The 26,252-nt window shown below is 40.8% G+C and overlaps 1 protein-coding gene across 1 annotated transcript in view; it reads right to left on the reverse strand.

The window, feature by feature from the left end:
• Nucleotides 1-26,252, reverse strand: part of LOC129251455 (uncharacterized) — a 254,651-nt gene that overhangs the window by 63,392 nt on the left and 165,007 nt on the right. The window contains exons 5-6 of the mRNA XM_054890805.1: nucleotides 21,389-21,522; nucleotides 21,123-21,289 (exon numbers count right to left, since the gene is read on the reverse strand). Coding sequence (XP_054746780.1) covers nucleotides 21,123-21,289; nucleotides 21,389-21,522 — 301 coding nt within the window. The remainder of the gene's footprint in view (nucleotides 1-21,122; nucleotides 21,290-21,388; nucleotides 21,523-26,252) is intronic.

Consider the following 26,252-nt stretch of genomic DNA (forward strand, 5'->3'; position numbering starts at 1 on the left):
TTTAACCACCCTTTATAAAATTGGCGCTTACACCCTTTATTGTGGTACGCGTCTTGATGTTTTCCCACAAGTGGAGCGACCTACAGTTTTAAGCCAACTCCGAACGACAAATGAAAGTACACTCGGAGGCTTGTCATTGCCTGCTGAGGGGCGGCCTCTATTAGGAAAAAACTTTCTCTACCCTTTAGTGTTGCCTCCATGTAGAACCATTGCACATAAATGCATTCGGGTATGGCGGCAGTATGTGCTCATATTATATAGACTTAAATATAAAAATAAATAAACCACATGTAGGTTGGAAGTCTAATGCAGGATGTTCCACTAAGACCACCAATTTTGTCGTTTGATAACTATCAAAGGTTTGATAACTATATAAGGTTTAGTCGAAGACGTTGCAAAAATGTAAATAGATTTTTTGGTCACCATGCCGAAACTTAAAATTTCTAACTTAATGATTAAATTAAAGTAAATAATAGTTACAATTTCTTACCGAGTGGACGTGTTTGAATAAGGCTCCAGTTGGAATCACGAGAAGTCCGGTGTAGAAGAGCGCAAGTCAGCGCACCAAGCGTGCCGTTTTCGCGAGTGCTATCGCCTCGAAAAAATTTAATTGCTGCCATCGTGTTTTCAACACTTAATAGTGAAACAAAAACTTTTGAAAACGTTTTATTCGCCTTCGCGCTATCTTTAACACAAAATCACTCAATGGCTAATAGAGACATCTCAATTGGAAAATAACAAATTAACTACAGCTACATGATTTAATTATTAAAGATTTGCTCAGTAAACAGCTTTCTCGTTCTCTCTTGACGAATCGGCTCCCTTAATAAGAAACTATGTTGCTAACTCTAAAAATTGTAAGTAAAAGTGGAGCAAAAGTAAAATTTGTAGAACAAGCATAACCGTTGACAACCTTGTTATTTGATTTCTTCATATTCGTTGATATTATATTTGAATTTCTGAATTCGTGAATTTGAGTAAGTATTTTAGTACATTCGGATTATTTAATAAATAAATAATAATTTTACATTCATTAGGTTATTTCCGTGCTGATTTGAGCCTTTTCCTGTCCCTGTTTGTAAGTGAAGCTCTTTTTGTAATCGTTTTCTTGTCAGAGTGCACATAAGTTCAAGCCAATGGCCAATAGACTGTGCAACTATCTAAAGAGTGAACCTTTTCGTTCCGTGCTTAACAGTTTGAGCTTTTTAAGTGAATCTGTTCCTAACCGTTTTCCTGCCAGAGTGCAGCACAACCGTTTTGCAAGTGCGTCATACAGACACAAACACGTAAGTTCAAATCAATGGCCAATAGGATGTGTAACTATCTAAATAGTGATTCCTTTCGTTTACAGGTTTCCAACTGCCCAACTACAGCGTCACTCGTCTTTTAAAGCCCATATCCTATATTAATTGGTACAGGTATGTACATATGTATATAAATTTTGCCTTACTTTTTTTGTCGGGAATATAGTATGTTGTCTGTTTTCTTTAGCTTAAAAGTTATATAGTTTTATTTTATATATTTAATATTTATGTAATGATAAAATTAGCTTTAGCAAATCAATGATAATACAAATAATTACAAGTTAATCAATCAAGCAAACAGAAAACAATAACCGATGTTCTTTTAAATTTTTTTGTACAATACATGCCAACAAATGAAACCACAGGGGCATATTATTTGTCTGCGCTGGATTATTTAAGTTTACGTATGGAGTTTATTTTAGTTTCAATGTTTCATGGTGAACACAAACTTTGCTCCGGTTGTTGTGTAATTTGAGTGCAAAGTTTACACATGTGTACTTGGTAGTTAGAAAAGTAAAAAAGCTGATTAAGTTTTGTTACTTATTTAGTAAACCAAATATGCCAAAAGCCAGTTGCAAATTGTGCCATAATACATGGGCAAAAGAAAACATCAGTATGTCCCATGTTCCACAAGACGCAATAAAAAGAAAAAAATGATTCGAGTCTTGCGGTGTCGAATTGCAGCCTGCTTCAAAACTTTGCTCGCTGCACTTTACTGCAGAGGATTTTGTATCTGGGCGGAACGGGAACGGTTGAAATTATCTTAAGATGCTTTCGTATTGCTATTGAAAGCATTTGCAGTTGGAATGAATTAAATAATAATTCTTCCAAATTCGTGGATGTTTCAACCCAAACCGCGTCAATATTAATACAATTTAATTTCACACCATGCTTTTTTAATAAATGAAGTTTGTACTCTAGATCATATGAAGATTGTCAAGTATAATTTCTGGAAGTACAAGTAGAGAAACTTCAAAACAAACTCGCTGAATATCAGAAGCTCGAAACTGGTGTGGAGTCCATATTTACGGAAGGACAGGCATAGGTAAACTAAGAGATGGCGACAAAAACGATCATTGGACTTGGAACGATATTTCTTCAAACGTGCACTTGTGCAAGAATGGGTATCCATTTCCAGGAGAATCGACCATTCGAAGATGGCTCCAGAAGGTAAAGGTAGACGATGGAGTCTTGAACTTTTCCTTAAATATGATGCAGAGAGCGAAAGAAGCATCTGTTGATCCCTTTTCGACGTGCCAAGTGGTATGCTAGAGTTCATAAATATTTTTATACTGCTCTTTAATTATATTTGTTATTTAGAACAAACGTGGTTTTCAAATATAGCAACAGGCGGTGAAATGTTTGTGTTTGCCGACGTGCCACATTTGCTTAAGCTGATTCGGAATCACTTCCTTGATGCAGGATATATTTATAAAGACAAATTTCTGACGTCGAGAACAATAGCAGAGTTGCTCACGTTAACATCAGATTCAGACGGTTCATTAGCCTAGGTAAGTGTGCTTTAAAAATACATAAGTTATGGAAAAAAGTACATCTATCATTATGTAATTAATTACAGTCCGCAACACTGTAAGTTTTCCTGCTCGTGGTAACGTGGAAGCAGATGAAACCGAGTGGCTGCGCCTGAGTGATACATCAGTCGAGAGTCTAAAAATATTTCTTTCGGATGAAGAGATGATATTGGAGGAATTTTCGTTTTGCAGCGAGCTAGCATTTCCCAACGAGCTTCACCAGGGATAAAAGTTGGATAGTCTCCACGAGGTCGCAATTGAATACGTTGCAGGCTCGTCATAAGAAAACTGGGATTGGCAGAACACATTTCTAATGAGCCTACCTTCACTTGGGTTTATGAAGTATCCGGAGGAGATTTAACCAAGCCTCGCACCACTTCTCTAAATACTACAAAACAATTGGAGCTTGTATTCCAAAATTTTAACGGTAGAACTGCTCGGCACTGCGAGAGCTATTTGCAAAATTGATCGTATGTTCGGAGCACGTAAATGTCAGCATCGGTGTCAAGAACTTGTTTTCAAAACTAGAATGTACCAATTAATTAAACATTTAAACAAATCATTGCGAAATAAAAGACATTCTTAAAAATCCCTTTAAATACAATAATAATTAACTTAAAAAAGTACAGTTAGTTTTTCAAGTAGGTAGTAACATACTAAAAATTTTGACTTGGGGATCAAAACTCTAAACTTACGTAGGCACAACGTAGTCTAGTATGGCGTAAGTATGTTAAAGTGTGTTTTTAGTCAATTAAATTTGTGATGAATCTGCTTCTTCAATGAAATATTTCATTATGACCCATTTGCCTATCGCACGGCAGTCGGTACTTCATTACCGGGACAATGCGGAGTTATATCCCAACATGTATGGGCAATGTTAGTGCCCTCGTAATCACTACAACAAAATTAAATTCAAAAATTAATTCATAAAATCTAGTTATTGGATTAATATCAACCATTTTGGTTTTTTAATTCTCACTAGAAAAATTCTGCTAAAAACTCCTATTTGTATATTTACTTATACACTTACATATGTATGTATGGTATATGAAATTAGATTTACATTGTCCATGAACAATGAATTTTAAAATAACTTATTAACATTCAAATATTAATTTTAAATTATGCTTTAAGCCGTTATTCCCATTTAAATAAAAAAGTACGTGTTTGCTACCATTATCATCAAGAGGGATTTAATTTTTTCCCCTTTCTCACCCTTCTTAAATGCAACCCTTTGTAAGGGAGTCTCAAAATTCTAATGTCACAAGTGAGCAAACCTTTAATAATTAAATCATGCTACACCTGTATCGCGTTGTTGGGAAGCAGCTGACCTCTAAAAACAGTGTTGCAAAGGGCAAATTTTATTTCGCTTGCACAAAAACAGTGCTTAACCATATAAAGGCATGGATACAAAAATGAGGACAGCAAATTGTCTCCCAGCATCAGTACAAGAGAATAAAACTAATTCCAGCGACTAGTCATGGAACGCTCATTGCACAACACCGACATCAAAGAATCCGTCACCTGATAAAGCTACCAAACAAAATATACAAACAACGGCAATATATCATAAAAAAGAGGTCGGTCTAGTCCAGGTAATATGACACTTTCTAAAAAGAAGCAATCACAACTAGATAACAATTGGCTTGCAACGCCTTCCACAAATACTTTCAATCGATTTGTAATATTGGATACAGAGGTTTCTAATGAAGTACTCCCACAAAGTCGCAGAGAGCCTAGCCCACCACCTATTTTTCGTAAGCAATATCTAACCATCGAAAGTATTACTCTTAAAAGTAGTTGAAGGGGACTTCGAACTAAAAATTATGGATGGAAACGAAATTAAAGTTCAACCCTTGTCTTCTTAAAAATACTCAAAAGTAACTAAAGTTGTGGGCCATAGCACGCCATCAACTATAAATCAACCTACTATATCCGTTGATGCCAAGGGGCAAAAGCATCAATACCCTAAAAAAGGCCCGTCCAGGTACAAGCTTTACCAGAGGTCTCTCGCTATTCTCGGCAGCATAAGCAAAAATGAGGCCGAAGGTAAAACTCATCCCAAAGATGCGGCCGATAAGGCAAGGTGCCAAAAGATGGCCGATGAGTATGTGGCGTTCCAGGCCACCCAGAAGGCAGAAGCCGTAAAACGTAATCGTTCACAGAACGAGGGCGGTAAAACTGCGAAAAAATATGAGACGTCGCGCACTGCTTTGACGCTCAAGCCAGCCAATCGCGCGTTTAACGGCGTTGGTGGTCGAGTTAACGAACCGCGGCAAACCAGCGTTGGAGAGGTGGTCCGAAATCGAGGCACGGCTGTCCCGTATTGTCCTTGATCACGTCATGGCAAGCCAGGATATGATTCAATGGAGGTGGTTCGTGGATACAGGGTGATCAAATGCGACTATCAGTTATCTGTTGATTCAAAACACTATTAGTAAAATCCAGAGCGACTGGGAAGGTTTGACGCTCAAACTAGTCCCAGCTAGTGAAATCCCACGACGACCAAGGGCTCGTATCTGGATACCGAACATGAAGTTCGAGGCAAAGCAGTTAATACCATATCTGCAATCACACAACCGCACTGTTCCAATGGATGACTGGAGCATTATCAAAGCGGAGGCTCCGCAAAAGAACAGTGTGTCCTTCCTTCTCCAAATCTCGGAGGAGAGTAGTATTGAGCGACTAGGAAAAGTGGACAACAAACTTCGATTTGGCGTGAGGAAAGCGGCTCTACCAAAAACGACGGCGCTAATGAGCCGCATACGGGAATGCAGCTTGACGCCCCTAAAAACGATCAATAAGTATGGGTCTCCAGGTTGTCCAGATCAATCTGCAGCACTCCAGGACTGCAACGGGCAACCTAACCGTTCTGCTATCGGAAGAGGATGAAGACATAGTACTGATACAGGAACCCAGATTGCGGGGCACTGGTATAGAGAATGTCGGAGACAATACAAAAAGGCAATCAGGGCCGCCAAGAAAGAGAGCTGGAGAGATTTCTGTTCTTCTATCGAATCTACCAGATATTCTGCGAGACTTAGCCGTATTTTGTCCAAAGATCATTCAATGGCTTCTTGGGTCAAGAACGGGTAAGGAAAGCTGAAATTGGTTTATATGCCTCTAAACGTATGCTTGGAAGAAGATGGGGTCATCAACCTAAGCATACATCATGGTTGTATAAGGCGGTTATACGACCAATTTTATCGTATGGTTCGGTAGTTTGGCGGATAGCTCTAGGGAGAGATTACAATACCAAATTAGTCGGCAGAATACAAAGATCAACCTGTGCAATAACGGTCGGTGCAATCAGACCATGTCCTAGGGAGGCTCTCAACGCACTGATACACGTTATTCCAATAGACCTACACATGAAGAAGACGGTAACCATGAGTGCAGGTTAAACGAAACGGGTCGCTGGAAAGAAAAAACGTACGGTCATGCCAGTCTATTGTTGCGACAAACTCAGTTAACTACATCGTCCCCCATTCAAAAGGAATTTTGACACTCTCTTTCCATCTAAGGAGGAATGGAATAAGGGATTCTCGCTAAAAGACTTCGAAACAACAGATGGTTCTAATATGGAATGTGGTGTTGTAGCTGGTATGTATTCTTATAGACTTAAAATAGAAAAATCTGTGCGTCTCCCTACTGCCTGCAGTGTCTTACAGGCGGAAGTACTGGCAATTGGGCAAGCTTGTAGGCTACTAATCGCAGATTTCTCCTTTAAGGGCAATATCGCTATTCTTTCGGATAGCCAAACTGCAATCCAGGCACTGGATCCATCTACTACGAACTCTATGGTGATGGAACAAAGTAGGAATAACCTCACCACCATGAGTTTAAACCATAAAGTTACCTTAATCTGGCTGCCGGGACATCGCAATATTGAAGGTAACGAAAAAGAATGAATAACGCTCTTGCAGAATCGGTATTAACACCATTAGGTGCAGTCAAGAGTACAATTTCCCTAAAATACCTTTGAATCGCGGATTGTAGATGGAGAGACCAGGATTGTAGATGCAAAATCGGCAGAACTTTATGGCCCACTTACAATCTCAAACAATCGTCAGTACTGTTTAACATGAAACGACGGGACGCCTCAAGACTAACGGCAGTCATAACTTGTTTTTGGTCGGTCGGACAACAAGCCGCCAAAATGGGCATCCCTCACAACACATACTGTCACAGTTGTAAACAACCGGAGAAAAAGAAAACAATCTTCCACTTCCTCTGTGAATGCCCTGCCCTATGGAAGGACAGAATGTTGTACAATTTACAAAGAACTTCGAGAGTCTCGAACAACTGTCTGGCTTAGATGTCAACAACTTAATAAGGTTCTTAAACCTCACAGACTGGATATAGTCATCCCTTAAATACCTGGTAAACAAGTTGGTAACGAGGATGTGGCAACAAAATGGTGCGGAAGCGTTAGTTAGATTCTGGAATAATCATCACTCAAACCAACCAGCCAACTAAAGTTCTAGCTGAAAAGAACACGGAATTTCACACATCAAAATTATATTAGTTTTAATGTTTTTCTTACGGGTATGCACCCTTCAACATGTGTAGACGACATCCACGAATATATATAATATATATGCTTGTGATACTTTGCTGCATACTAAAATAAAATTTGAAGCTTCTAGAGAGATCCCGCAGTGCGCTAAGTTCCAGCGCTATAGCACTTTTGTAATCGTACTCCGAGATGTGTTAAATGCATTGGTTAACATCTAACCAGCGATTGCTCACGTAAAGAAGCATCAAAATAAGTCCAATGCATGTTATGCGAAGGCAATCACCCTGCCAATCAAAAAGGTTGCACAATTTACAAAGAACTACAATAAACATCATACCCTACACTGCGGAATAAAGATTCTAAAAGTGTTACCTCAAACATGCTATCACACCGAAAGCAATGACCTATGCAGGTGTTCTTAAAAACAGCGCTTCTGTTCCACAGCAAGCCGAATCAGCCATTGACTATAATAACCCCTCTAATGAACATAGCAATGAACTTGCAGAACTAAAAGAAATAGTTAAGAATTTGGTAGGGCAGATGAGCACTGCGCTTAATCTACTAAGAGCTAAGCTAACAAATCCACAGTGAATAAACCACTACAAATTGGAATTTAGAACGCCAGAGAGGTTATCCAACATAGGTATTCTTGAAGTTGAAGTTTTTCTCAAAGACAAAAATTTCGATATAATGTTAATATCGGAAACAGATTTTACTAATAAATTATATCTAAAGTTCCATGATGTTTTCAATACAAACCACCTTGCTGGAACTCCCAAAGGTGGCACTGCGATCATAACCAAAAGCATATTACACTTTTTTTTTGTTGAGTGAGGTAGGGTTCAAACTGCCTTCGCACTTACAACGACCACTACAAATAGGAATTTGAAATACCAAAGGGGTTATCAAACATATTCTTGAAGTTGAAGTTTTTCTCAAAGATAAAAATATCGATATAATGTTAATATCGGAAACACATTTTACTAATAAATTATATCTAAAGTTCCATATTGTTTTCAATACAAACCACCTTGCTGGACCTCCGAATGGTGGCTCTGCTATCATAATCAAAAACCATATTAGACATATTTTTTTTTGTTGAGTGAAGCAGGGTTCAAACTGCCTTTGCACTTACAGCGATCGTCGTCTACTACGTCGTGTGGTGTGGCCACTAAAACGATCTTTCCTCTCCTTCTGGGGGTTAAGTGTTTGTTCTCACTGTATGAGTCTTTCTTAGGACTGACTATGATAACTATGAGGACGGCACAGGGCGTAGATATGCCCAATACAGAGGTTTATTCTAACCCCATAGCCTTTACTAAGCCGAGACCGTTAGTGCGCGATCATCTCTAGGCTCCATGGCCTGAACGAGGGACTTGATACGCAGCACTGGAGATCATACCACTGTACCAAAGCGGGGACGGATCCTAAATATGGAAACTGTTCCCACTTAGTTCTTGGTGTGGATCCAGAATCCTTTAAGGTCATACGGTCGATATTTGAATCTGGGACGGATACTAGTTACCGTCCTCGACTCAGATATAGGAATTATGGCTGTCCATATGATATCAAATATTTAATTTACGCAAATTAAATTGCAGCATAGCATATCGACTACGGCTCTTTTATGCCGCAGTCAAGTGAAACTGCTCACAAGTCCCCACATAATATTAATTCAAGAACCGTGGGTGTCTAAAGGACAAATACAGGGCTTGGGAGATATAAAGTGGGGGTCTATCATTCATAAAGAGGGAGAGGTCCGTCTACGTACGTGTATTATTATGCCGAAAGCGGTTGATTGCACTTTGTTAAGACAATTCTGCTGTCAAGACTTAGTTGCAGTTAAAATAAAGTATTGATTAGAGGGAAAAGAAGTAGAGACAATTGTCGTCTCAGCCTATTTTCTTTGCGACTCCATTCTCCCTCCCCCTACGAGGGAGTTTATGGAGGTTGAATGATATGCTGAATCCATGGGATTAGGTCTAATTGTGGGATGTGATGCAAATTCACACGCAAATTCACTGAACACACTCTGGGGTAGCACAAAATGTAACTTCAGGGGGCATAAACTCATGGACTTCATTCTATCATCTCACTTGGTCATACAAAACGTTGGCACCAGTCCGACCTTTGTGACCAGCAGAAGGCAGGAAGTGATTGATATGACATTATCTAACAATAAAATATCAGATCATATCACTGGTTGGAAAGTACCCGATAAAGATTCCCTGTCGGACCATCGTTATATAGAGTTCAGGCTTGCGGCCGAGACACCTTCGACCTCAGCAGGTCGGAATTCTCGAAAATCGGATTGAACACGATATGAGGATCTCAATAAAGAAGCAAGCCGTGATGTTCCCAAACTCCGGACAGTAACTGCGATTGAAGAAGCCACAAATGCCACTTTGATCGAGTGTTATAACAAGGTGTGCCCCGAACGTAGGAGAAGAGAGGGTAAGACAGTCCCTCGGTAGAACGCCGAACTCTCGAAACTCCGAAAAACTTCCAGGAAACTTCTTAACAGAGCTCTTAAAACTCAGTGGGAAGAAGATTCGACTGACTACTGAAAGCGGAGGAAGCAATATAAAAAGACAATTAGATCATCTTAATTGGGCTCTTATAGAGCCTTCTGCAGTGAACTGGAGGAACGGAAGAGTTCAGCGAGGTTATGCAAAGCCCTCCAAAGAGACCAAACGGCTAGGCTATGCTCACTGCTAAAACCAGATGGTACTTATACTGACTCAAAATCAGAAGTGTACGATGTTCTCTTTTCAACACATTTCCCTGGCTCCAGGAATGTTGTTGGTCGAAGTTCTCTCGATCAATCTGATGATGTCAATATAATTACCAGCAGACGTGATTGGTTTATTGCATCCAGGATAGTTAACGAGGAAACGATAAGGTTCGCCTTCTCGTCATTCGAAAATTTTAAGTCCCCAGGACCCGATGGCATTTACCCAATCGTGTTCAAGCGAGGCGGGTAACAACTAATAAAAGCTTTGAAAAGAATCTTTACGGCATGTCTTGCACACGCTTTTGTTTCACAATTGGGGCGTTTGGTGAAAGCTGTATTTCTCCCAAAGCCAGTCAAAGACAGCTCCCCTTTACCAAAAAGTTTCAGACCTATAAGCCTGACATCATTTATGCTTAAGGGTCTGGAACGTATGGAGGAGAAGCACATTAGGACGAAGATTCTAAGTCGAAACCCTCTGAGCGTCAGACAACATGCTTATCAAAGTGGGAAATCTTGCGAATCGGGTCTACACGAATGCATTGGCATAATCGAAAAAGGGCTGGAAACAAGAGAGTACACTCTTGTTGTGCTTGTGGACATTGAAGGAGCTTTCGACAATGCCACCTTTGACTCTATGTGCTCTTCTATCAGAAGTTATGGATTAGGAGAAATCATTGTCAGATGGATCCACTATATGCTATCCAAAAGACTGCTTACCATGGATAGAGAAAGCGATGAAGGAGTCAGGGTTGAGGTTAAGAAGGGTTGTCCACAAGGTGGTGTACTCTCTCCCCTTCTTTGGTCTTTCGTGGTGGACTCCCTTCTTAATGATCTGCAGGAAATTGGACACATCCAAGCTTACGCAGATGATGAAGTTAGTCTTATTTGGGTGTCTGGACATTGTGGTACTGCATGGAACGAATTAGCGGATAAATTGGCAAATGAAAGCTCTGCAAGTATGCCATTAGGCCCTGAACCCTTTTTAGGTGTCAATTCCATATCGATTCAACCAAGGATTGACGACTTCATGAGGTCCACCCACAGAGTTCGTTATTCTGAGTTGAACTCGTGCAGAGTAGCCAGGTGCTTTGTGAAAGGACCAAACAGGAAAACAGCGACCTTTCTCCTAAAACTCAGCAGGAAGGAAATAAGAGTACTGGTGGGTGTAATCACAGAGCACAACGTCTGTGGTCAGCATATGTCTACCATGGCATATGTCTATCTCTATGCTTTCTACTGATATCTATCCAGATGTAGACAATGGTCTACTGACTGAGTGATTGGACTTGTCCAACCCCCCACAAATCTAGTCTAATCTAATCTAATCCTATCCTTCTGGGGAGACATTCTTCCCGTGATTACTTTCTACATTACGTACGGCATCCAAAAAGAACCAACTCTATTCACCTCCGTCTAGGTCCACCATACTTGTAGCCAGCTTTCATGCTATAGGCTCGTCTTCTGGTATCTCTATTTGTGCGCCTTCGCTTTGTTGCACTGTGACGAGGTTAATCTTTTTTTCGTAGTACGTTCTCGATGTATTTCTTTACCGCGTTCCAGCGCGATGTCGCCAATATTCTCCCTCAGAGCATTTCTTTCCGTGAGCCATCTGTCACAACGAAAAACCGTGTGTTCAGCGTCATCAGTCAGCACTTTGCAGTATATGCACTTGGAATCGTTTACCGTGCCCATGCGATATAGGTATCTCAGGAAGTATCCGTGACCCGAAAGAAACTGAGTTAAGAAGTAGTTCTCTTCCCCGAAGTTCCTTTGGACCCATTTGTCAATTGATGGAGTAAGTTTCGCCGTCCTTCTGCCACTCGGTTCAGTGCCCCATCTGCTTTTCCACTGCTGCATGGTTTGGCATCTCTTCTTCTTCTTCTTGGAGTCCCACGCATCTATTCGTTCCCGGACCATGAGGTCCAAGGGTATCTGCTCGCTGATTACAAAGACTGCGGTAGGCTGAGGCAACTTTGAGTGCCACTGTTCGTTGAATAGCCTCCAGTGCTTTGCGCTTGGCGTTTCAGTTTAGCACAATTCCTCATACTTCGTTGCCGTACAGGATAATTGGGCTTGTAGCCGCCATAACTAGCTTTCATTTGCTCTGTGTTGGTCCACCGATGTTTGCCATTAATCTACTTAGCATTCCCGTGACCTTTGCTGCTTTGGTAGCCGCCTGCCGTATCTGGATCCAGAAAATAAACCTGCAGTTAAGTTGAATACCTAGGTATTTCACTACTTTTTTTGTCACTAACGAGGTGTCGCCTATTTGCATGCTGACCTCGAGTGGCATGAGACCTCGTATCATAAGGATGACTTCGGTCTTATGTTTGGGAGTTCTAGACCATGGTTCTCAAGCCATATTTGCATCCTTACCATAACTTGGTTCAGCTTCCTTCTAGCGTCTTCAGTGTCCCGAGCTAAGATGGCCGCCGCTATATCGTCCGCGTATCCCACTAGATATGTGTCTTCTGGCATTTCTACGCTCAATATCTCGTTGTAGCTCATATTCCAAAGATCAGGCCCGAGAATAGATCTTTAAGCTGTGCCAGACGTTACTGCTTTTGTTGACAATCTGGTGTGTCGTACAGCAGTTCATGCTCACTCAGGTAGCTCTGGAGATTCCTTAGCAGGTATACAGGTATTCGAAACCTTTCTCGTAGTGCCTTAATATTTTCTTTCGATCGTAGGCCGTTAAAGGCGTTTCGTACATCAAGCGTTGCCAGGACGGTGATGCGGTTCGGGTAGAGGCGTCTACGTTGAGCGCTGCGCGTCCTCTATTGCGCGTCGGAAACCATGCTGCCTTGTTGACAATCCTCCTGTACTCTCAACAAACTCTGCAAGCCTGCGCTGTATGAGTTTCTCCAGCCATTTCCCGCCACTATTCAGAATGAAAAGCAGACGCCAGGCTGACGGTTGGGCTGGATAGCCCTTACACTTACTGATCAGCGTCAGTTTCCGTATTTTTCACAACTTTGGGATGCTTTGAGCAATGCATGCATTGCAAACCTGAAGCATGACTTCTGGTCGGCTTTCAGCCACATGTTTGAGATCTTCAGCTGGGATACCGTCTGGGCCTGGAGCTTTGTTTCATGTGAGGCTTCTTACCGCGGTTTTAAGCTCTTCCTCAGTGAAGGGTGGGAGCATCTCGTCACTTTGGGGGACTCGGTCCCCGGAAAGAATAGAGTGTCTGGGGAACAGTATGTCCACTATTTTGCTGATTGCATCACTGTCTAGATGTGGGGCTGTGGAGATGGCGGTAAGCTTGTCTGAAATCAATCTCTGCTTCTCTATTTCGTCTGGCTCTGGTGCACCTTCTTCTATTACGGAAGCAGGTTGTTTTGAGCTCTGCGATTTCTGTTGTCCACCAATACACAGGTCGTCTTCTTGAGCGTAGCCCCCTCCGTGTATAGTATAATATATAACAATTTGCAATCAACTGCTATAAAAGTCACAGATAGCAAGGGCTCATTAATAATAGCATTTGTATATTGTCCACAAAACCCTTCCGTTGAACGCGAGGAGTATGAATATTGCTTAAAACCGCTAGGACCAAGATTCGTAGCAGGCGGCAACTATAATGCGAAGCATATTCAATGGGGCTGACGTCTTATAACACCTTAAGGGCGTGAACTCTTCAAATCGATACAAGCAATTAGTTTATATCATATTTTTAAGGGGTTCTTGCTGGCCTAGTAATCTGATTCTCAGTGTGACTGCTGAGTTGAACGGACGTGTGGAGTGCTGTGCGCTGCGAGCTTTTTGCCAATTTCCTTTTGCGTTTATATTCGTGTAATTTTTACCGGTGCGTCAAACCGTTGTGTGAGTGACGCTACATATTTAGCGTGGCTCTACATATTATTGTACAGCGTGTGCGAGTGCCGACATTTCTTTAGCGTCGGTGAAATTCCGTGTGTGTAGTATTGGACTCTCAAGAGAGTGCCGCTACTTGGAGCTGTTAAAACACTTTTGCGTTCGTGCCGTTATTTTTCGGCGTCGTTTTCTGTGCGCGTGCCGTTACATTTTGGCGTGGATGATTTCTGCCGTTATACTACTGTCCTTAGCAGCGGTTGAAAAAGCGCGAGTTCTTGTGCGTAGGCACAGTGCTGCGTCAAGGTTGAATACCTTGTACAGGTGCTTGACCACAGAGTGCGGCTTTTGCCTACGGTCGAGCCTAGCGCTAGCTCCACATTGGTTGATCCGTCCTTGTTCGGGGAACTTTGTTCCGTCTGGCAGAGCATTGGTGGTGGCTTTTTGCCAGGCCTTTGGCTGCGGTGTGGGCTACGTCCCCGCGCTTGCTTTGGCTCGCCGTTGGGTGCGAATGCTGTGTGCGTGCCTTTGCGGGGCTCATCCCTGCTCTGTTGCTTGTGCCGTCGCTCATAAAGCGAGTAAATTTTTCCTTTGCTCGGGAAACCTTTATGCTTCGGATTCGTCAAATTAGGTGGAGGGTCGGTGGTAAAGAAGAGGGCGAATACTCCCTCCCGCTCGGTAGCGCGATGCCGTCGTCAGCCATAGGGAGATGGTCATCGGGGGAGGAGGAGCCCGTGTTGAAGTCTTCTCCCCGAAGTCGTAAGAAGACCGCGGTCCCGGTAAAGGGACTTGCTGCGAAGGTTACTCCTAAGTTACCTGGAGGTTAGTCGGGGGTAAGCGGAAGCGAGGGCGCTTCTGAAAGTAGTAAGAAAGGGCGGAACACAGGGGCTAAATTGGGTCCAGCCGGGAGGCATTTTTAAGAATTCCGTTTCAGGCGCCTGCGTCCGTGTTGCCTGCATCGCCGGCGCGCAAGCCAGTCGAGACCTGGTCGGTTGCGTGAGGGGTAAGACCCCCACTACATCCAAGGACGTAATAAAGAAGGTGGTGATGGAAGCGGGCAATTCTATGAGTGTGAGGGTGCTCGAGATGCGCCCGTTGAAGGGTGGATGTGCGATTATTCGCGCCCCATTTGTTGTCGAGAGGGGTATCTTGGCAAAGAATGCCAAGTTTTCCGAGTTGGTGCTCGATGTGAACGTGCGGTGGAATTTGGGAGCTAGGGTTGTGGTCCAGGGGATTCATACGGAGATCTCCCCCGATAATTTCATGGGGGAGCTCTTCAGTCTGAACCTGAAGGAGTTCAGCCCTGGGTGTCTAGAGAAGGACGTCAGGATGGTCAGCCGTCCTTGGAAGGTTAGTCCTGATGGGGTATTTCATGTTGTCCTTGAAGGTACGGGCATGCTAATGTCCGCCCTCCTCGAAGCAGTGCGTTGCTACGTCAAGCGGTTCTCCTTCCGGGTACGGCCGGACCACCTGACGCCCGGCTGCTTCCAATGCATGGTCTTTGACCATCGTGTGGCAGAATGCAGGGCGAAGAGGGATGCCTGCCACAGGAGTGCAGGCTGGGGCAATGCCCCGCATTTAAGGGCAAGCCATCCGGATATCTAATAATGTCCACTGTCTACCCGATATATGTACTATGCATTTTGGCCCGTGCGCTCGCCAAGCATTGATGGTTGAACTATATCAACTGAACCGTCAGGGGGTTATGCCGTGATGTGTGAGTTGGGGGCGTGTATTTTGGAGGCGGGCTGCGGCATTGCCTTGCTCCAGAAACCATACTCCACCAATTGGTTGTGAGAGGTTTTCCTGGGGGCTTCAGGGTCTGACCTTGGAGTCAATGCCGCAGTAGCTGTGTGTGAGCCAAGCTACTCTTGCGTAGTAGTTGAGTCATCACAGTGGGGAGTATGTGTTGTGTTGAGGAGGAATTCGGCAGAATGTATGTCGCTAGCTTGTACTGCAAGTTTAGCGATCCTCTAGAGCCATGCTTGAGATACATCGATGCGGTTCTAGTACGTGAGAGTAGCATTCCTGTCATATTGTGTCTTGATACGAATGCTACCTCCCCGATGTGGTTCAGCAAGGTATTCAGGCATACTACTGGATATCAGAGCCACGATCGGGGTGAAGTTGAGCGAATGGGTCGTTGCAAATAGTCTCCACGTCGTGAATGAACCGAGTGAATGGTATACGTTTGATGGGCCTAGAGGTGTAAGTGACATTGACGTGACGCTCATGAATGAGGCAGCAGCGAGCAGATTTGAATGTAGATAGAGTGCTATGGGGGGGTTGGGGAATTAGCGATCATAATTTAATACAAATTATGGTTACTCCTCATACCCCTCATTCGGAATGTGTGAGTCCATTGAGGCGATGGCGTACCTCATGTACCGACTGGAACCGATATAGACAGACTGTTAGGGAAGCGGTATCTGGTATACCGCTTAATCTATTTGAGGAATTGAGGGTTGACGAGCGAATTGCTCGTCTATCTGAATGTGTCTGGGGAGTGAATGATATGATGTTTAGAAAAGCTAGGGTTGTGAGAATGACGGGTGTGAAGTGGTGGACGAGTGAGGAATTCGGTTGTTTCAACGTTCCAGACGGACCAATTCGGAGAATTTGTCACAGCTCAAGTGTTCACTTAGTGTAGGAATGAGGTTTGGAGTAGTGGAGAAGGTTTGTTGGGGAAAATAGGGATGACCCTTGGGCACAGGTCTTCACGATCTGTCGGGATCGTCGAAAGGAGATGGCTAGTAGGTGATACTGTGTTATCGACGTGGAGGGAGTGTTCCAATGTCCTGTTAGGTGAGTTCTTTCCCAGGGCCGAGGTTCTGGTTCCTCCTACACAAGAGGTGCCTGTTCCTCCACTGCATTTGGCCTGGTCAGGACTAAAAGGTTTTCGGGTTTTGATGGTTTGAACGGAGAGATGTGCCAATACGTGTGGAAGCTCATTCCGGAATATTTGGAGGACATTTATGATAAATACATATGTGAGGGATATTTTCCACGCGAGTGGATCAGGAGCGATCCTCGATCTTATCGCGGTATCAGCCTCCTTCCAGTACTTGGAAAAATGCTGGAAAGGGTCATGGTTGAGCGACTTGGTGTTAGGTCGGATAAAAAGTCTGGATTTAGGAAAGAGCGTAGTGTTTAAGATGCGTAGGTTTATGTTCAGAGTGTAGTTAAGGAGAATGTCAATAAACATGTGCTTGGCATGTTTATTGACTGCAAGGGGGCTTTTGACTACTTGCGCTGGGACCGTGTGTTACAACGGCTAGAGGAGCTTGGCTGTCTGGAAATTACACTTTGGCGGACTTACTTTGCGAAAAGAAAAGCATCCACAGTAGATGTGGGCGGAAGTGTGGAGATCGCAGTGGCTCGAGGCTGTCCGCAGGTGTCTATTTGTTGTCCATTCATTTGGAACCTCATGATGGACTCCCTGCTTCGGCAGTTAGAACCACTCAGTAAATGCTGTGCGTATGCGGACGACCTTCTCATTTTGATGAAGGGCCGTTCACGTATTGAACGAGTAGGTAGGAATCTCCTAACATTTACCCACAATTGGGGGGTAGATATGGGGGTCGACATATCGATGGAAAAAACCGTGACAATGCTGCTTAAGGGCAGATTGTCGCCTAGTCGTCCACCGATTGTCCATTTGAATGGGCTTAACATCAGGTATGAGAGGCTAGTCAAATACCTGGGGTTGGCTATGAGTAAAAGGATGTGTTTTCGCAGCTGCAGGCAATTGTCGGGCAAGTTCGAATGACTGCCGTTTCGGTAGTACCTTAATTGGTACCTTAATTGGTACCCTTAAAAAACCATCGGACGCTGGCCTAGTAATCCAAATGAGACACCAGATGTTATCGACTTCTGCATAAGCAAGGGTGTCTCCAAAAACTAGGCTACGATAAATACATGCCCACTCACCATTGCTTTTATCTTTACACGCTCAATTTTACAAAAAGAAACTTCGCTTAGATTACACTACAAGCATACAAAGTGGACACACTTCAAAAAGTTAGTTGAGGACTCACTGCCGCGTAATGTTCCACCAAAAACTAATTCTGACATAGACTGCATCCATAGTGTTGCATTAACAATAATAACAAATAAAGTGTTAAAAGAATTACACACATGTGGCTACAAGTTCATCACTTTTATATTTAATACGAAGATAAAGAAAGAATACTTTCCCATTCAATGGAGAGTTGCGCAGATTACTCTCATACCCAAGTCAGGGAAACCTCTGAACATGCTCTCTTCGTATAGGCCGATAAGTCGACTGCCTGTAATTTCAAAACTCTTCGAAAAATTGTTGCTGAAAAAGCTTTATCCTGTATCTGCAGTTTTCCTAGATATCACGCAGGCTTCTGATAAGGTCTGGCATGAAGGCGAGCATGCCACATAGTTACTACATATTTAATATTAATATTAATATCAATATTATATCATATCTCCAGAACAGACATTTTCTTGCCAAAGTAAACGAGGAAGTCACTGACCTCCACCCAATAAAAGCAGATGTACCACAGGGAAGCGTCTTAGGGCCTATATTATACACCCTGTTTACAGCCGATCTCCCCTTATCGACGAATAAATACATAGCAACATATGCAGATGATATTGTTGTAATGGCTAAGAGTAATCATGCCTCAGCAGCTTCGTTTAAGCTACAAGGAAGCTCCGATAATGTCTGCGCCTGGTTGAAAAAATTGCGTATAAAAGCAAACGAAAGCAAGTCCATGCAAATAGCCTTCGTAACGGATCCTGCGCTCCTGTAAATTTGAACAATACGCAAATTCCCCAAAGAGATAATGCTAAATACTTAGGAATTCTGCCATACAGGCGTCTCACATGGCGTTCTCACATATTTTTAAAGCGGAAGCAACTCGGACTAAAACTAGCTAATTTTATTGGTTACTTGGGCAAAAATCGACAAAAAAAAGACAATCAAGTGCTTATATACCAAGCTATACTCAAACCTATTTGGACCAACCGAGCTTAAATATGGGGTTCAGCTTCAAAATCGAACTTGGAAATTCTGCAGAGATTTCAGTATAAGGTACTACGTACGAGTGCCAATGCGCCTTGGTTTGTATGCAACGAGGTTTTACACAGTGACCTGAAAGTCTCAACAATAGATAAAGAAATCTGCAATATTAGTCAGATATACAGCAATTGCCTTGCCAATTAATAACACTGCGTTACAAAAACGATTTTTTTTTTTTTCTGTCCTATGAACCAAATATACTTTTTCGGAAAGGGGAGAAAAAATAAAAATACACGTGTATCGCCGATTTTCATGTACACGTCAGAATTTTTTTTTTATGTATAAAATATAGAGCTCGTAGTCCGCCTGTGTGAAAAACTTTGGATCAATTTTTAACCCTTTTTCCGTGATCCAATCGCGCTGAATTTCTGCAGGCAGACTCGTGGAAATGTTTTTATTATGTAAAATTAAAAAAAAAAATTTTATCAATTCTCAGATTTTCTTGGATTTTTTTTTTCTAAAAAAAATTTTTTTTTCTAAATTTTCGGCATAACTTGAAGGGACTCCAAATTTTTAAACAACTTATTACCCTTTAATTTATTGTTTCATACAACACACTCTGTGCCGTTTGTGTGTTTGTTCCAGTTCCGGAAGCTCCGATCATCTGACAGTTGCGCTACTAGGAGACATATACTTGGACAATTGTTTTAAGTTCTGTTGGGTGAAAACGTCTTTCTGTATATTTCATCTTACGAAAAATGCAGTGCCCGACTCGAAATAACATTTGTTACGTTTGTGGCTTATTCGCACCAAGTAAAAATTTTAAAAATATTACGAAAACAGTGGTTAATTCGTTTCAGAAAATATTCAAGACTGCTTATGTTCCTTACTTGTGGTATACTCCGGAAGTCGTGTGCGACTTTTGCTATAGAAATTTATGCAAGTTTACTGATGGAAGGTCAACAATAAAGTACTCTGTACCAACAATTTGGCTACCACGTACGGAGCACTGTAGTGAACTGTGCTACTTTTGCGTAACTTTTACTCAAACTAAAGGGTACCAATACTTTCGCCGCAACAAAATTCGCTACGCTAATGTAGAATCGGTTATTCCAGCGGTTCTGTACTCACCAGAAGAACGTATAGCGGCTGCAATGGCGATTTTTGATGATGCTCCCGAATTAAGGGATGGAGAACCAACAGTAGCACCAACAATGCCATCAACATTTCTTGCATCGAATGTGAGATGCGGGGAACCAGAAGCATCGGAATTTGTACCAACACCCAGTGAACTTCTTTAAAAGCATTACAATTTTTTTATGTAACAATTTTTAATTTTAATATAATAAAATTAATAAATAAATTCGGGGTTTTATATCTCTATTATAATGCGGAGTGAAAAAACTTTCTTTTGATACCCACATCGGCATATCTCATGCAATTTTTTTAATTTCGAACAGGTGGCAACCCTGTGAAACATTGTCAGTGGCAACGCCTAGGTGAAAAGTCTAGAAATGTGATACCCTATCTGTGTGCCCAATTTCATTCAAATCCGTTAAGCTAATCCTGAGATCGTGTGGCTATACAGATATGCATACAAGAATTGCTCGATTAAAGTTATAAAATACAAAAAAAAAAAAATTGTGACGTGTACATGAAAATCGCCGATACACGTGTATTTTTATTTTTTATCCCCTTTCCGAAAAAGTATATTTGGTTCATAGGACAGAATGTGTGTAACGCGGTGATTCTAAACATTGTTTAACAAAAAACATAATATCTAATTTTATTCATTTTACACTTTACAACTTTATATTGAATTAAACGGCATGCATTTTTCTTAATCTATGTGGAGCAAAGTTGTTGTCCAATAAATTATAATTTATATCTTTATAAAATTTATATTTTATCATGTTTTTTGTTAAACAATGTTTAGAATTATGTAATGAATTCCACTGGGAACTCTTACTCAGTGCCATTCTTTAAATTGTACCTAGAAGTTATACTGAATGTTATTTTTAAATGACAGATTGTATGTAGTAAATGAAGTAAACAAACGGGTATACGAGTATTATGAGTATATGTACATATATCGCGAAATATTTTTAAATACGATGAAAAACATCAAGTATACGCTACGTTGTCATCAAAGTGTGAGGTTTTAGTGAGGCACCATTAGAGAAAAGTTTGGAGTCCATATACATACGAATACATGCAAGTAAAGTAGTACCTCTTACAACATCGGGGGGCAACTCAATCGGCTGATTTTCCCTGACAATCAATTCCGGTTTACGTGGCATCTCTGGAATAGAATCTTCTACACATATCGGATTGAATAACAGCTTGAAATGCACAATACAGTACAGAATGCCCTCATGACTTCGATAGTTGTCCACCCTAAATGAAAAATATTATGTATTATTTTCCCAATCTTTTACGTAGCTTGCTGCGTATAGCGCGTACATATGCCAAGGAAAAAAAGGATTTTCAACTTACTTCAATTGTTTATTACATTCTTGGCAGCGGAAGCAATTTTTGTGATAAATGCTCTTTTCAGCCCTCATCTCTTCCATTTTATACACTGATTTAGTGCACAGGCGACAGATGATTTCCTTATCACCTTGTGGATTCTGCAACGGCAAACATATTTTTTAACTTTATAAGACATGCTTTATAGGTATAAGAGCTGTAAAATGATTCAATCAATAGATACATATTTAAATCAGACGTAAATCATTCCAAAAATGTGATTGTTCCACTGTAAAAATAAGAACCACTTTTGGAAGAGTTTGAAAAATTTTAATTGTAAAAACTATGGAGTGTTACTGATTGAAAGAACAGCACAGAATCATTATGAATCATACTATTACATTTAAAATGTGTTCTGGATAATTCGATAGCTTTCAGGATTGGGATAGTTGGATGCCTTTCGTATTTATTTTCGTGGCATATTTTGCATTGTTTTGCGATTGATGTGATTTTTGCGTTGATCTGTGGAAAATATACTTTTGTAACAGCTGTTATTTTCAGTGGCATTTCTATGAGTAGAGGTTGTTTCACCTGTTGAAAAGAAGAGTTAATTCTTGAATGCGTTTTACCGTGTTGCAGTCAAAGAGTTTATTTACGAGTTTTGTGAAGTCCGAAATGGTATGCCTGCCACGACGTTGGTCTTGCCGGGTTGGTATTTCAATTCGTAGTTATACTCTTCCAGGATAGCGTAATTAGAGGCGTCGTTAGTCAAGTGAAATTCTTTATTGAAGTTGGGGTATTGCAGCATCAACTATTGCGTCGCTGTTCAGCGTAATTGCTGTTTTTGCTGATAATCGTTTTCTTAGTCGTCCTTCCTCCCCTCTTAAAATGAGAAAAAGCGGTTTTGCCCGAAATTCCCAATAATGATCTAAGGTCCTTAAAAGTTTTCCCTAGAGGTACTTTTTTATTGCCTCTATCTTTGATGGGTTTGCTCTAATTCCTATTCCAGTTACTATGAATCCCAAAAATTCGAGTCCAATTTGTTTTTCATGTTAACCTGTTCTAGTGTTAACCACCTAGTATTTGGTATAAGCTGTAGAGTCGTTAGTTGTAGGGATTTCGCCAACGATTCTTCTATACGTAAGTTTTTTGTCAGGTTTGACGAACACTGCACTAACTTTTCAATAATGATTTTTTGTTCTAAATTCATATGCGCTGTTTTTATTTCTATATTATTTAACAATTTGGATATTTGTTGATAGATGGGGACTTTGATTTTATTTTCTATGAGCATGTAGTCATTTAAGGTGTAGATAACAGCTTTAAATTGCTTTAAACTGTCGTTGGCTATGATTGCATGGAAAGATTTTAGTGTTGGTAGGATAGAGAACTTTAATTTCTTGTTCTTAAAGCCAAAAAGATTAAGTTCGGTGTGATGTTATACTCGTATACTTATTTTTCCATCTATAGAGTTTGCAAAAAACACGCTGTCGTTTGGTCGTTTGCGACTAAGGATGGCTGAATATTATTTTTATTTGAACCGGTGTCAATAAGGAATTTTAGAATTCTACCGGAGCTAGTTTTGCATTCGAAGTAAATAAGTGACGAAGAAGTTGGTTTACAAAATTAACGTGTACGTACTCGTTGACGTCATCCTGGTAATATTGTTGGTCCTGTTCTTCGTAGGAATTATATTAGTCCTGCCATGATTGATTCTGATCTTCTGCGTCAGTATTGTAATTATATTGTTTCAATTGTGGTGGGATTGAGTATTTGGGAAGTATGATGAATCCTTTGAAATCCTTTTGTTAGGAAAGTTTTTGTTATACTGAAGTGAATGTATGGGTGACGATCGTTTCAATGTGAAGTTATTGTACTCGGCCTATTCATGTAGTTTAGGTTCCTTTTTTGTTGTGATAGATCCACTTCCATGGGTACTGGCGGTTTCGGCTGTGTTGGCCTTGACGGTGGGTTGTTATGTGTGGATATTTATGTGTGGGTTGTTATGTGTGGATTTTGTATATTGTAGTACTGGATCTGTTGATGTTGAGGTTGCCGGTATACATGTGGTTGGTATAAAATATTATATGTTGGCTTTGAAATTGTTGGGGAAATTGTGCCATAGAAGGAATTGGTTGGGATATGTGGTCAAGGTTTGAATAGAAAGGATGGCTTGTGAATTGGAACTTTCTTGGGAAAATTACGGGCTCTTCTTGATTTTTCCAGGGTGAATGGAGTTGGCTGTAGGTGTGCTCCTTTCGGCATGTTATACTGATTATTGGCGTGTACTGATTTTCTAATTTTGTATACAAATATAATGCTTCGGGTACTGTCAGCAATTTTATTCCAAATGACGTTCAAATTACCAAAGTGTCTACGCTAGGTTCGTATATTTTTAATATCCGCTCTATACTTTTTTTCCAACTATTAAATTCAGTAGAATTTCCGTTAAATTCCCTTGGAGAGCGGGCAACGTCTAGTACTTTGTCCATTTCTGAAATGTTGTTCCTGTAACGTTCATCTATAGTCTGCTCGGACATTATCTGCTGTAAGATGCCCCTATGCAAAATTGATGAGTCATTTCGTATAATCCCAGTCACGAGACTTCTGATTATTTCCCTGAATTCTGTGGCGGAATTCACAGGTTCGGGAGCACTGAGGTTAAGTGCTGCAAGATTTACTCCTGACGGAGCTACTCCAGCATTAGCTAGGAGCGAAGGCCTGATGACGTTATTTTGTGTAATTTCTAAAAGAAGTTATTATTATTTATTTTTGTTTTGTTTTAATTCAATATTCTCTGAAGGGTCCCCCTTTCGGAAGTGAATCGCCGAGCTAAGTTATATATTATATAATATTAACCCGATAACGAATCACAACTTTTTATATTGTTTTAAAGGCTGTACAATTAATTTATTTTGTGCGAGGCAGCAGTGGATGATTATGATAATTGTGAATTTAACAATCTCTGGAGGGTCCATTGAATCGCAGAGTTGTGTTATAGGTATTATATCGCCTATTATTATATTGCTGTACAAACTCTTTGTTATAATCACTCGAAATTAAAAAGTTTGTTCAAAAACTAAACAATAAAATATTTACCCAAATATGTGTATACACTCTTCTTCAGACTTATACTAAAAAAAAAAATTAATTCTATTTATATTATATTTTCTTACATTAAAGTCCAACGGCATATTGGATGGCTCTTTTTGCTGCTGGCTACTGGTTCTCGCCGGTCACGTCCTTTAGTGTTTCTTGAGGACCTCCTGATCGAATCGCTTCACACTTTTCTCAAAGTACGCGAGGCACTACTTAGGGCCCTTTACTCGAACTGGATTGCGGATGCGACTGGCACGTTGAGCACCAGTTAACTTTTTACAAGCGTTATTTATAAAAAAATCAAAGTTTTTGTTTTTCAGCATAAGCCATTGTGTTATTGACTAAAAAGTAACTACGCGGCAGCCTCTGTCACGTTGCAACTGCATGTGAATGCATCGAAAAGCTTTCCCACGGGAAGTGAAAGTGCGTTGGCAGCTTAGTTTACCTTGCGCGTGTTTCCTGGTCTTCAAGGGAGGCTTCCAGTTTCTTGGTGTTATATGGACAGTTGATTTGGATATTGTGGGTACTTTGGCTTTAGGCAGTGTTAACCCAGCAGCGTTAACTTGTATGACGCACACTGAACTGTGTATGATGCAATACATTAAGTATGATACATACATGCGCAGGGCCACTACGCTAGGAATATAAATACAGGTTGGGCCATTTTGAACCACCTTTTTTTTGAGAATGGTAACACAAATGACATGTCAAATGTTTTCATAATTTACTTAAAGGTTTGACACTTACGAAATGGGACGCTATACGCTTGAACAAAATTGAGAAATATTGAAAACCTATTTCCAAAGTGGTGAGTCTTCTTCTTCTTCCGCGGTTACAGTAAATGGCGAGCGTTACCGTGATATGCTCAACGAGTTTTTGTTTCCAAAAATTGAAGAGGATGACATGGACGACATTTGATTTCAACAGGACTGTGCAATTTGACACACTGCCAAAGTTACCCTCGAACTTTTGGCTACCGTTTTTGAGAACCGAATAATCAGCCGAAACTCCGATATCAATTGGCCGCCTCGGAGCTGTGATTTAAGCCCGTTGGACTACTTTTTGTGGGGAGCGGTTAAGGACAAATGCTATGCGAATCATGCAGAGACGATTGATGCTTTAACATTCATGAAATTGGAGCCCAAACAGTCGAAAATGTGCTTAAAAATTGGGTTGATCGAATGGCCTACTGTAAAGCCAGTCGTGGCAGTCAATTGACGATATTATTTTTCATTCATAAATGACAATGTTCAATCTTCAAAATAAAAAAAAAGTTTTAAAAAATATTGATTAGTTTTTTGTTTATAGCCGATTCAAAAAGAAAATTGCCCACCCTATACAATTAAAATTCGGTGTTTTATTTGAAGTATTTTTTATTGTTGGCAAAGACAAGCGGAAACGCCCACTCTGCTTATTCAAGGTCAATAAAATATTACTTTATCTATTACATTTGAAGCACTATGAACGTGAAATACAACTTTGTATATTTATGTACCGCACTTGATAATTCCAATATATTTATATTACTATTTATCAATAATTTCTTAATTACCAATAACTGGCATTCTGCTATTGAAAATAAAAGCTACCGTATTAATAAACCGCATTTGCTATTTCCAGCTGGTTACGAATTCAAATTCCAGTAAAATAAAATGCAAGAATTGTATATGCTACCTTTTTTAGCGCTCCATGAGGACAAAAATAATGAAACAAGAATTAGAAGAAATTAAGTTTGTAGCATTCGTGATAACAATAACCCATTTTCTTTCAGAGAAGAGGAACTCATGAAAAG

This window comes from Anastrepha obliqua, unplaced genomic scaffold, assembly GCF_027943255.1.
Source record: "Anastrepha obliqua isolate idAnaObli1 unplaced genomic scaffold, idAnaObli1_1.0 ptg000020l, whole genome shotgun sequence".
Taxonomy (NCBI): Eukaryota; Metazoa; Arthropoda; class Insecta; order Diptera; family Tephritidae; genus Anastrepha; species Anastrepha obliqua.